Genomic DNA, 12,736 nt, shown 5'->3' with positions numbered 1-12,736 from the left:
CAAGGGCCCAAGGACTTGGGCCATGTTCTACTGCTTTCCCAGGCCATAGCAGAGAGCTGAATGGGAAACGGAGCAGCTAGGACTTGAACTGGTGCCCATATGGGATGCTGGCACTGCAAGTGATAGCTTTACCCGCTACGCCACAGCACCAGCCCCTACATTTTTTTTTAAAGAAATTTGTGCTAGTGTTTTCAGGATACTGATTTTCCATCAATTTGTAGAGGGCCCCTCGTATGTTGAAGTATAATGGCTCACCCATCAGTGGAACGAGCACCAGGGGACCACTCTGGATCCCTGTGACCCTTTGGCTCCGAGTGTACACAATGCACAGCTCACAGCCCATTTGCAGTTGTCCCCTCTCCAACTGTGTATTCCTCGCTGGCAGTTTGCGCCCTCATTCTCCGCGCTGGTGCTGAGCAGTCTCCTCTGTGCCAGGCCTGAGTCAAGGGCACACAGCAGAGGAACTGCACCGCAGCCCTATGCCCTCCTGGCGTCCGTCCCGTGCAAAGGAGGGGCTGGGGGGGGCTGTAGAGCGAACTCAGGGCTTGGGTGCTGGGAGCCCTGCTGTGGGCCCCGGCTGGAGACCAGGGCCTGCCATCTTCCCCCAACCCGGGAAAACACCTGCTGAAGACCCTCAGCTGCCTTGAACACCAGCTGGGAGGGCAGGTGTTCTGCATGCCAGCCTTGGAATTACCCCTGGGCTCTGCAAAGCAGGCCCAACTTGGCCTACCAAGCAGGGGACATGGGTATGAGTCCTTGTCCCTGTGAGAGAGAGGGTGGCCCAGAGAGCCAGAACAGCCAGCCAGTGAGCTCTGCCCGTGGTGCCAGGGCTGGCCTGCTCGGGCTTTATCACACCTGTCTTGGGTTATCCCATCTCAGGCAAAGAAGCCACAGATCAGACAGCTTAGCAGCTTGCCCAGGGTCTTGCTGTGACGTCAGAGGGTGTCCAAACCCCACAGCCTGTTTATCATAGCTGCCTGTAACTCTGGCTTGAGCGAGACCAACTGGGGACAGCAGCGATTTCCCTCTAAACCCTCTCTTGTCTCACCCAGAGTCTGGAACTCTCCAGCCAGGATCATCCTTTCCTAACAGCCAGGAGGCTGCGGCCCCACCTGGCACTGCCCACCTGTCTCCCCAAGGCCAGATGCGGGCTACCTGGGTTCTGGCCCTCAGCCGGGGGAAGGAGGGCTACTGAGCCTCGCTCTAAGGACCTCACTGACCACCATCCTCTGGGGATCCGCGCTCCCTCCCGCCTGGCATCTCACCTGGCTGGTAGACAGATGGCCGGATGCTGGCAGTGGTGACGACCCGGGGCTTGGGTGCAGGGGCAGCTGGGCCCTCGCTGTAGCTGGTATGGGCGGCAGGTGCTGGAGAGGCAGCTGCTGTGTGGCCATAGGTAGAGGCCTGGGGCCTGGAACCAAGGGAAGGAGGGAGAGTTACAGCAAGAAGGATGGCCCCAGGGGGCCCCGGGCCAGCAGCCCTGACAGGTTGGCTCCCCGATCTTCAGGAGCCGCTGTGAGGGAGAAAGCTGACCCAGGTGTCCCTGGGGAGGAAAGGCCTGGAGTCTTGGAGGGGAGGAGGTTCTCCTTAGGTGGCGTGCGCACCTGCCCTTGGAGAGAGGGAGGCATGCGACCAGGCAGACGCGAGAACACACAGAGAGCCCAGCACCCCCATGGGAGACACTGCCCAGATGGGGCTGTGGAAGGGCCCGGGGCAGAACAGAAAGGGAGGGAGGCTCTCACAGCCACTGTAGGGCTTCAGACCCTCCAGTCTCCTCTGACGGCCTCTTTCTATGGTAACCCCACCAAGTCTCAGGTTTCTCAGCAAGAATGCTCCAGGGAGGGCTCATGGAAAGCCAGGAGGTCTGACGCCCTCATCCCACTGATAACTGTCAAGGGGGCATAAAGCAACCCCTTCTCATTGCGGTCTAGGGACTATGGAACCACAGAAATGGGGGGAGGAAGTGTCCTAGGGGTGGGCATTTGTCCTAGCAGGTAAGACGCCCACACCTTAATCCAACTGCGTGGGTTCCATACCCAGCTCCGGCCCCAGACACCAGCGTCCTGCTAATGTACACCCTGGGAGGCAGTGGTGATGGCTCAAGTAGTTGGCTCCCTGCTGTCCACATGGGAGCATGGGAGATCTGGGTTGAGTTCCTGCACCCCCCAGGAATTTGGGGAGTGGCCCAGCAGATGAGAGCACTCTCTCTATCCCTTTACCCTGTGTGTGTGTGTCTGTGTCTGCATCTCCAATAAACCTAAATGTTTTTAAGTGTCTAGTTCACTGGCCTCAGGAAATGTCGTACTTGACCTCTCAGAGAGCTGACAGCTCTGAGAACTCCTGGAGTTTAGTTAACCTTGGCTGACCCAGTGTTTCCCAGTTTCTCTTGTTTCTGAAACTCCTTCCTTGGTGTAAAATGAACACACACCTTACAGAACTCAAACCCTTCTGGGCGTGGGACCTGTGGGGCCCTGCTCCCCTCAGATGCCACCGGGGCCACGTGACCACCCACATCCAGGACCAGTGGGTCATTGGTGGAGGCACAGGAGAAAGGCAGACCTACAAAAAGGAGGGAATTTCCAAAAGTTGGTGGAAAAAAAAGTGGAATTAAAGGATAAGTTGGTTTCAGTACAAACAATTGCTAAATGCATACATAGCTTTTTGTCATAATATACATTTTCCACCAACTTTTTGAAGGCCCCACATACACGGCCCTCCTTCCCAGCCCATGGTTTCCGGCTTCCTGCCTTCTTTCTGTTCATTCCCCTTGGGCCCTGGGGGGCAGAGTCGTAAGATGAGGGTGTGCCTTCCTGTCGGGGACTCTCAGAGTTGGGTGGCTCCAGGATAGGAACCTACCACCAAGCTCCTGAGTGGACACAGAGGGGCCTGTGGGGCTGCCCTAGACAAAGCAAAGGTAACACAAGCCCCAAGGAGCCCATGTCCCACACCTGGGGGCCGAACACACTCGCCTTGTCAATTTGCCAAGTTTCTGTTGGAGTGAGGCATTGTCCCGCCTCCCTGGGCCTCCTGCTGTTTTGTGGACAGACCAGTGGAGTGGGGGCCTCAACAGAAGGGTGTCCTGGGGTGCCCAGTGGGAAGGCCTGGGGTCAGAAGGGTCTGAGCTAACGGTTCTGTGTCAGGGACTGGTTCTGGGAGAGGAGGCAGAGAATGCAGACATCTGGCAAGAATCCAGAAACCATCCCCTGTGAAAAACTGGGTGGCCAGTTGCCTCTAGTGGGCTCCCTCTAGCTCCAGCTAGAGGAGGGAGGGAGGGGGGTAGGGAGGTGCAAAGGGAGGGAGGTAGCTGGGTTTAGGATAGGGGTCCTTGACCCCTTTGCTCCAGTGTCCTCAAGTTCTACACAGGTCCCAGCCCTCACGCCAAGGCAAAGGGGGGAGAAGGACTCGACCTGTTGAGGGTGTTCTAAGGGCTATGTGGCAGGCAGGCCAGGACATGGAGGCCTGGAGCTGGTGCTGGAGCCTGCCCCAAGCAAGGGTTGTGGCCCTAGCATCTGGTGTACCTCTATTCAAATTGGGCGGTTTCTTTCCACCCAACAACAGCCACATTTCTCAGCCTCTCTGATGTTTCTTCTCTGTGCAGGATAGCAAGGCCCCTGTGTGAAGCAACTTGCTAAATGCCCCCAGGAAACTGGCATAAAATCTGGAGGCCTAAGGCTAAGCTCACTTCTGAGGCTTCAGTTGCACTGGGGAAAGAATGGGCTGGGCACTCCATGGGCCATTGTGATACCTGGGAATGGAAGGGCCGCAGAGAGACCCGCAGGCCACCGCCCAGCTCAGTCCTGCCTCAGGCTGTACCATGGACCCACGCACCCTGACCCAGAGACACACTCCTCCCCAGGCCAACCCTGCAGGCAGGGGAAGCTGGCCTCTGACCCTGAACACCAACTAGATGGTTCTCTGGGAAGCTCAGAAAGAGAGCTGGGCAGGCAGCCCTAGCGGTGCCACCACCTAGCTGCTCCAGAGTGACCTGTGACCTGTCCAGCCTGCCTCGGACCGCCCTGCACCTGCTCCCCACCTTCGGCAGGTACCCTACCTTGCCAGGTATACAGGAGGGCAATTGGGATGCAGCCCCTCCAGGTCCTTTTGCCCTTTGCCTGGGCTAGGTGCTTATGCGTGTCTTCTCTATCACGAGCCTGCGTGATAGGTGTTGTGTTAAACATCCTAACAGATGAGGACCCAGGCTTCAGGGAGGTAAGGTCCCTTTCACAAGGAGGTCACAGACAGTGAGGGGTGGAGCAGAGACTGAATTCCACCATAGCAGGTGCCTTTGGCGCTAACACGCTTCTTCATCAAGAGAAGAAAGTATAGAGGAGGTGGGCAAGTTAGTGGCTGAACTCCAGCGGACCAAACCTGACCTGCCTTCTGTGCCCGGATCAATGTGCCCTCTTCCGTGGAGCCACCCATGATTCCCCCAGGGATGACTTTGATTTTCTTTCATCAGATCCAGCAACAACAACTTTGCATACATTCCCCTTTTTAAATCTACCTCAGTGTGTGTATGTGTGTGTGTGTGTGTGTTTGAGAGAGAGAGAAGGGGGGGGGGGGACTTTTACCTCTCTCACTGCAGTGTATGCCCCTGGTAGGCAGGGCAAGATCCCAGGACAGGGCCTCTCCTGTCCCCCGTCCTCGCAGTCACGGCTGGCACCTGTGGGCCAGTTACCTTGGACTGTCCGCAGGGCTTGAGGCAGGGGCTGCATGGGCCGCGGCTGCAGCCAGGGGCGGCGAGGCTGTGCTGGGAGAGGCAGCAGCAGGCGGCTGGGCAGAAGCGGGCAGCAGCGGGGTGGCGGCCTGGCTGGTGCACACTGGAGCATGCTCAATGGGGGTGCTGATGAGGCGGACCGAAAAAGACAACAGGTCAAGGAGGCCCTTGAGACCCCCACGGGGTCCCAAAACCCTGCGAGGAACCCCCTCTGCATGGAGGCGGCTGAACTTAGCAGAGGCAGGCTATGCGTGCTGCATAGTGCAGGAGCCTCCGGAGAGGGGGTGTCCTCCAGGGTCCAGGCCGGAGCTCATCCAGCAGCAGCCCAGGAGGGCAAGCTCAGACCACGGAAGAGCATTCTCCTTCTGGGAGGTGTTTTCCTCTCCCAGAGTTTCTGAGCTTGCTCATGCTTCTTTCTCAGCAAAACGCAGCACAACGGAGAAAGTAGGTTGGATCATCAGCCAGGTGCCTCCTGGTTCTGTTTTCCTCTTCCTTTCATCCCCCCCAGCTCAGCCAGGGGCATCCACTGCCTCTGGGGAGAGATGAAGTAGCAAACAGAGCAGAGGCGAGCATTTGAGTGTCTAGGGCTTAGGCTCTGGAGCTCTGAGAACCTGAACTTGAGGCTCGGAAAGACTCAGGGCACTGACACTATATGTGCAAGATGGATGAGGGCTACCACACCAGGCAGATCAAGGTTATCAAAGCTGGAAGGGGACAGTGAGGGGCGTGGGATTCAAGAGAGAGGCACCTGTGTTGTTCTGGGATAAACCCTGGGGAAGCAGCAGGACCCAAGCATTCTCCATGCCCCCTGGTGAGGGGCCAGTCTTGACACAGCCCAAGGATCCCATGCCGCCATGTGGCCTGGGCACTGTGCGAGGTTTCCCGCATTCTCAAGAGCAACATGGACATGGCAATGAACCCTTGCAGACCTGAAAGGCCTTATCATTGAGCACAAGAGAGGTGAGTGCTCTGCCAGTGTAGACCAGCATGTTCGGATGTGGTACCGGTAGACCATGACCGAGAACCAGACGCCCACACACCCCCACCCCCAATGCCTCGGCACTCTGTACATGTAGAGTCCCCTGAACCACTCCAGGAAGACAAGAGCAGCCAGAGCCTGGGCTGATGGGGTTAGATCTGCTACCTGTGAAGGGGGGGGGGGGGCAGAGAACAAAAATTAAATTATAGGACAGGAAAGAAATGCAGATACTGGGAGCAGGTGCTGAGCCTCGTAGTCCCACACTGGAGTCCCTGGCTTTGAGTCCCAGCTCTGGCTCCTGACTCCAGCTTCCTGCTAGAGCAGACTGTGAGAAGCAGTGGTGATGGCTCAAGTTACTGGGTTCCTGCCACCCATATGGGAGACACCCAGCTGCCACCCCAGGCCAGCCCCAGCCTTTGTGGGCATCTGGGGAGGGGACCAGCACACAGGAGCTCTGTCTATCTTACTGTCTTTCAAATAAATAAATGAATACATTGTTAAAAGAAAGTGTACATTCTCTGTCCTTGGATTTGTATAATTTGCAACAATAGCAAGGGGAGAAATGGACCTCCCCGAGGTGGGAGCAGCCTTCCCCTGGGGGTCTCTTAGGTCATCCACTTACTGAACTCGCTAAGCCTGGCACTGCCCTGTGAATTCCTCACGCCAGCCCTCTGATGTGAGGAGTAAGGACTCCACTTAACAGATGAGGGAACAGAAACCGAGAGAATTCAATTGCTCAGTGATGTTTCTATGTCCCAGATCTTCTCCCTAGGGGCAGCAGGATCTGACTGAGGGTCGTTTTGATTTAAAGCCTGGAAAGAAAGAAATCCCTTCTTGTGATCCGCCAAGGAGCTGCTCCCCGCCACCCCTCCTCCTGCCACTGGAAGCTGTGATCCTGATGTGCAGTAACTAGAGTAACAATACTTCCCTGTGCTGAGTGCTGACCCGAGAATAAGCGTCACTCCCTTCTGCGTCTGGTCCCTTCCATCTCCCCGGACCACCATAGGTAATCCTGGGGCCTTACGTCATGCATGAGAACTCTGAGATCCAGGGAGATTGCTCTGGCAAAACATCACACAGCTGTCAGGTGGTTCAGAAGGATTGGAGCCCTCAGCACGACATGGCCCAAACTTCCACGTGCCCGCAGATCACCCAGGGATCTCTTGCCAATGCAGCTTCTGGCTGAGGAGGTCTGGGATGGGGCTGAGAATCTGCATTTTCCAACAAGCACTTAGGTGCTGCTGCTGCTGCTGGCCCAGGGACCATGTTGGAGCAGCAAGGCTGCTCCCAAGGTCTGTCCTACAGCCAGGGGAAGGCAAGCTGGCCAGCAGCTGTTTGCCAAAGCATTGTCCAGCCTCCCTTCTCCATACCAGCCAGTGTATGGAAGGAGAAGGCAGGAAACAGATTAAGAGGGCGGGGAAAGACAGAGCTGGAGAAGTGGCAAGGGTATGGTTGACGTCCCCAAGGGGAGACAGCACCACTGTCCCCCTGGAGTTCGTGGGAGGCTTCAGCAATGGGCACGGGCAGTGGCCACATCCTACCTAGGCCTTTCGTAGCCTCAGGGTAGGAGGGGGAGCCTCCGGCAGCCTGGCTCGCAGACCTGCGCTGTCACTGGTCCTTCTGTGAAAAGTCATTGCAGCTCCCAAAGCCGTGCTGCAGAGCTGGCTCCTGGCGTCGTCAGATCCAGGAAGACCCAGGCTACACAGCACATGGGTCTCCTTACCCCGGCTCTCCCTGGCTCTATCTCACTCTGGGCTGGGGGTGGGGTGGGGTGGTGGGGAGGAACTGAGGACTTGGCACAGGACAGGGGTGATGCGGGAAGTGCGCTGGTGCCAGTGTTTCATAGGACAAACAGGACACTGGCTTTGCCTGCCCCTCTTGCTCTGTCCCTCTGCTGTCACCCAGCTTACCTGCAGCTCTCCCCAGCCAGAGCTCCAAATGGACCTGGGTTCCAGGGGCTGAAGGTGGAGCTGGATGTGACCTCTAGGAAAAATCATCACGGACCACAGGGCTGGGACAAGTCACCACCACGAGTTCAAGGGCATGCATGCAGGAGTCTGCGGCCTGGGGTTCTTGCTGAGCTGCGGCCTAGCAAGGGCTACTGTCCCGCCAACACCAAGCCGCCAGAGTGTTAGGGAAGGTGGGAGAAGTGTTGAAAGGCGTCCCGAAGAATCTTGGGTTCTTGCCTGAAGTTCCGTGAGCTCCCAGAAACCCGCAAAGGGGGCGCCCAGAGAGCAAGCCCTGCAGAGAACTGCTATGGCCCTGGCTTCAGTCTCAAAGACAATGCTCTTGACACCAACACCAGGCTGGTCTAGGATCTCCAGCTGCTTCCTGCCTTGATCACGACTCACGTAGAACATGTAAGCAAAAGCCAAACCAAAACCAGACTCACATGCTCACTGCTACATGGGCGAGGGGGCGTGGCCACAGGACAGACACAGCCCGGCTACCAAGCCCTGCTCTGCTCACCTCCTGCCCTTGCTCTGCCAACGGTGGCCCTTGATTTGGTGGACGCTGTTATTGGTCACAATGGCATTGTGTCCGGAGCAGATACGGATGACATGGCTGGTGATTCCGGGGCTCTGGGTTTGTAATCACAGGGCTCAGGTAGGAACTGTTGGGGTGTTGTGATTGCCACTGAAGGGGAGTGGTTGCTATTGTGGGGGTGATGATGCCGCTTGTGTCAGTGAAAGTTACAGAGTGTGAAAAAGCTCCTTGATTGGGCGATGACCCAGTGCCAGGCAGAAACTGGCCGTGAAACTTCTCACTGCCTCCCATTGGTCTCATTCCATCTTGCAGCCTGGAACCGGCTGCTCCTGGGAGCCCTGGCTACCCCACGTGGCAGGAAGGCTGCTGCCCAGCACTACTACAGAGGCACGATGATGCTGTGGCCGATGCAGGGGACACCTTGGTGGCTGTAGTGTGAAGGTCACCCCGTCACCTTTGCTAGCTCCACTTTGCCTCTAGAATGCACTCAAAATCCCATCTCCAGACCATGACCTCCTCTGCATTCCCTTTGTTCTGGCCAAAATGATTCACTCGGGGTTCTGGAACATTCCTTCTTCTCATCAGCGTCTCTGCACCTTCTGCTGAGAGCACCTGGCCAGCGTTCTCTGTCTGCACACACCCCCAGTCCAAACCACTCCTGAAGACCAAACACACTGACCTCTTCTTCCAGGAAGACGTCTCTGGTCCTCCACTCAAGGCCTTCCTGTCTCTGGACCCGACACGATCAACCTTGCATGTGGCCACAGCCACACTCGCCCTTGCTGATTCCTGCAGCACCCACAGCTCCCAAGTGCAACACATGTCCACAGGTGTGCGGTGCTGAATAAGGACATCCATCCTGCTTGCACTGATCCCCAGCCTGAGGCCACCCAAGCCACTGCCCACACGGGGCCTGGGGGAGCTGGGAAGGCACCAGGTAATCAGAAATCAAAGAGTCTTTGCAGGGGTGGCTCCAAGGGGGACAGAGGTCAGAGAGCCCATTAGCTCCTGAGTGATTGGCTCAGGTTCTCTGCCGGCCTCAGGCTGCACACTGCCTGGGACCTCTCTCTGCCCCATAACCCATGCTTGGGCCTTATGGGTCTTCAAAAACAGGTCAGCCAAACGTGAGTGTGCTGCAGGATGCCTGGAGGATGTTGTGGGGTCCCCAACATGGGCCTGGCATCAGACTCTAGGGGCAGCAAGAGGTAGAAGATCAAGATGGACCAGGCTGGCAGGGGTCCTGGGAACCTCAGGGCAGGGGGACAGGAGGGAGTCTTGCTAGCCGGCCCTTCCAGGTGCCTGGAGGCAGAGAGAAAGCCAGCACCTGGGCAGCAGGAGTGGGAGAAGGGCTCCAGCCACCTGGCCTCAGAGGAGGCAAGGAGGTCTTGAGGGTTGCGCCTGTGTCTGCCTTCAGTGGCTCAGTGGAATGGTTCTCATGTTCTCAGCCTGGGACTCCACACCATCAGGGAGCAGCCTAATGGAGGGGGGAGCCAGAGCTCACAGCGTGGGAGGATGTGAACCTGTTGGCCCAGCTGGGAGCTCTGGGGCTGCTGCTGCCCTGACCAGCCCACCTGACCGGTGCTCAGGACAAGTGCAAGGCCACAGGTGGGTGGGGGCCAAGAGCCAGACCCAGCAGGAGGCCTCCCCCACCCTCCCAGAGTCCGAGCAGGACCCAGCCAGGACTTCCTCCAGCCCCTGTGCCCCAGGCCGGCCCCCTAGAGTCCCCCTGGGAGCTGCCCAGTCATCCAGGTGTGCTAGCCTGAGCCCTTCCCTCACCTCGGGGCCCTGGTTGAGTTGTCAGGAGCCCCTTCCTGGTACAGGGCCTTGCCTGGGAGGAGGGCGGCTCGGCCTGCTGCTGATAGCTGGTGTGGGAAACAGAATCAGGGCACTTGGGTACTCCCAGCCACACTGCCCACGAGGCTCCAGCATGGATTCTGACCCTCCACCCTCTCCCTGGGTTCTCGGCCCAGGTGGGGAGCCCTGGAGGAGCATAGCAGGGGTGAGCCCTGCCCCTGCCCCTCCTCTGGCAGAGCCTTCCTCTCTCCGACCCAGACACTTGACCTCCGACCCAGACACTGACCTCACGGCCCCTCTCGGGCGGGACGGACACAGGCACGGCATGACTGGGGCTCGGTGCAGTTCGTTTCAAATCCTCTTTATTTCAGAACAAGCATGCTTTATATGTACAGGAGAGAGCACTAGGGAGCTGCACACACAGCACAGAGAGGAGGGCGCCCTACCCATCTCACCGCAGCTGGGAGGGGTCTCTGCCTCAACTACCCTGGGCTGCTACTTCCTCTGCAGAGAGCCCAGTGCTGGACTGCCAGGGGCTCTGCAGGGCAGGGAGGAAGCCCGCAGGGCTAGGGAGTGGGCCTCTTCCCGAGACCTGATCTGTAGCAGCTCTCTGCAGCATGGCACGAGGCCAGGAGCTGAGGGTACAGGACCTCAGTACAGCCCGTTCTCCTCGATTCTGGGGCGCCACGCCAGCAAACCCCGCCATGTCCTCTCTGGTCTATAGCTAAGGCCTGTGCAGGGGGGCAGAGGCTTGACTAGTGGGGGTGTGTGGGGGGCGGGTGCAGAGCTGCATGGGACTGGGCCTCAGCCGTCAGCTCCAGGGTGGGCAGAGAGCAGGGAAGCTGGCTCCCCGAGGGGCCCCGGCACAGGCACACATTGTCAGGCATCACCGCGGGGCTCACATGCCAGATCTGTGTGGGGGGAGGTAGGGGCCCAGCCCGTCAGGGCCAAGGGGTCCGGGCAGCCTTTTAGCTCTTAACGTTAAGGATTTGGGCTGAAAGGCCGTGATGCCAGTTGCGCAACTTGGCAAAACGTGGGCTGTTACGTTCCGTTTCAAACCTCTCCCTGTGGCACAGACAGAGACAGAGACAGAGACAGAAAGCGAGAGAGAAGAGAGGAAGAAAGAGAGGGGTTAGGGGATGTGTCCACTGTTCCCCTGAGTGAGAGCCGGGGCAGGGGCACGGGAGGGAGGAGACCTGGCTCGGAGAAGCTTTGCCATCCAGGTGGGCAGGTCTGAGCTGGGGAAGACCAGAGACCCAGGGACTGGGATGGAGGGGGCTAAGCCCCTGCCCTGGGATGCCAAGGGGATGGGGTGCCTGGGGCAGGCTGGGCCCAGACGAGGCTCCCTGGCCTGTGAGGTTGGGGCTGGGCAGGGCTGCTTTGGCTGTGGGTTCTCTAGCATGGTCTCTGTCCCCAGCTGGGCATCAAGAAGAAGGAGCACCCATCCCCTAGGGGGAGGCCTAGTGGGCAGGACCTGTCACCTCCCTGTGCTACCCTGACCTTGGCCGGGCCTTCTCGGTCCCCAGAAAGAAGCCCTCACACAGCACCGATCGCCCCCTGCCCACCCAGGCCTGAGCACTGCCCTGGCACACACGAGCGCACGTGTGTACACACATACTCCCAAGGCCACTGTCACAGATACAGAGGACTTCCCACCACCTCCCTCAGGGCGGCAGGGGGGGGGGGGGGCTCTCAGAGTTCAACGCATGCCTGTTCAGAGATGGCCCAGTATGAAGCAGCAAGCAGTAGCCCAAAACATGGACATGGAGGAGAGAGTGCGGCGGAGAAAGGCCAGTGCCACAGATGCCACAATCCTAGGCCCTGCGTGTTTAGTGTTTAGTGCCACCCACATTTTGACTGTGACTTGTCACATGAGGGCAGGCATGGGACTTTCCATTTGTTAACATTACAACAGCACTCCAAAGGTTTTGCATTTTGGAGCATTTAAGATTTTGGATTTTTTTTTTTTTTTTTAATTAAGGATGCTCGACCTGTATGAGTACACTCAACAACTTGGATGAATTCCCAGGGAATTGCGCTTCCATGATTAAAAACCAATTCTGTGGGGCCGGCACTGTGGCGTAGCAGGTAAAGCGGCTGCCTGCAGTGCTGGCATCCCATACGGGTGCCGGTTCGAGTCCCGGCTGCTCCACTTCTGGTGCAGCTCTCTGCTGTGGCCTGGGAGAGCAGTAGAAGATTCCCAAGTCCTTGGGCCTGCTAATGGAATATTCTGTGTCTTGATTGCTCCCAGGGCACCTCCTCACTATGGTGCCGGGCTGTGGTCTGAGAGACCACAACACGGGGGCAAAGTGGGTACCGGCCTTGGGGAGCCCTCTGCGTTGTCTTACAATGGCATGTGAGCTGGCAGTGATCTCAAAATTCAACGTTAAATGTGAAAAGGGACTTGGAACACCAGCGTTAGGTCTTTAAAGATGCGGAGATGAGGCGGTGCTGGTCTTCCTATCTCTGCACAGTAACGGCCAGCAGGGATCGGTCTACCCCCACCCCCACCCCTGTCCCCATCTTTCCCCCGACGGCAGACTCCTTCACCACTGGGCCTCAGGCAGGACTGACAAAAGGCACCCACCGCTAACATATGTGGGAAACACAGGTCTGGTTCAACCTTTCCTTACACCAAGAGATGTCGCTCGAACAGTCAAAAGCCACAGAGAACCTCAGCGGCAGAACCACCAATGCCAGGCATCTTCTTCTTCCCTGCCACACATCTGCCTCACTGGGTCAGGGTGAAAGGGTGGACA

The 12,736-nt window shown here is 57.9% G+C and overlaps 1 protein-coding gene across 5 annotated transcripts in view; it reads right to left on the bottom strand.

Annotated features, from left to right (window-relative positions):
- LDB3 (LIM domain binding 3) overlaps window positions 1-12,736 on the bottom strand; it is a 60,036-nt gene that overhangs the window by 23,830 nt on the left and 23,470 nt on the right. For 3 of the 5 annotated variants that reach the window (XM_062214533.1, XM_062214529.1, XM_062214530.1), the window contains 2 exons: window positions 4,679-4,843; window positions 1,266-1,411 (listed from right to left, as the gene is read on the bottom strand). In XM_062214533.1, coding sequence (XP_062070517.1) covers window positions 1,266-1,411; window positions 4,679-4,843 — 311 coding nt within the window. Of the gene's footprint in view, window positions 1-1,265; window positions 1,412-4,678; window positions 4,844-10,322; window positions 11,043-12,736 lie in introns of those variants that run through there. The other 2 variants (XM_062214531.1, XM_062214532.1) reach the window with 1 other exon arrangement.

This window comes from Lepus europaeus, chromosome 17, assembly GCF_033115175.1.
Source record: "Lepus europaeus isolate LE1 chromosome 17, mLepTim1.pri, whole genome shotgun sequence".
NCBI lineage: Eukaryota > Metazoa > Chordata > Mammalia > Lagomorpha > Leporidae > Lepus > Lepus europaeus.
This window is presented reverse-complemented; position numbering and strand designations above follow the sequence as displayed.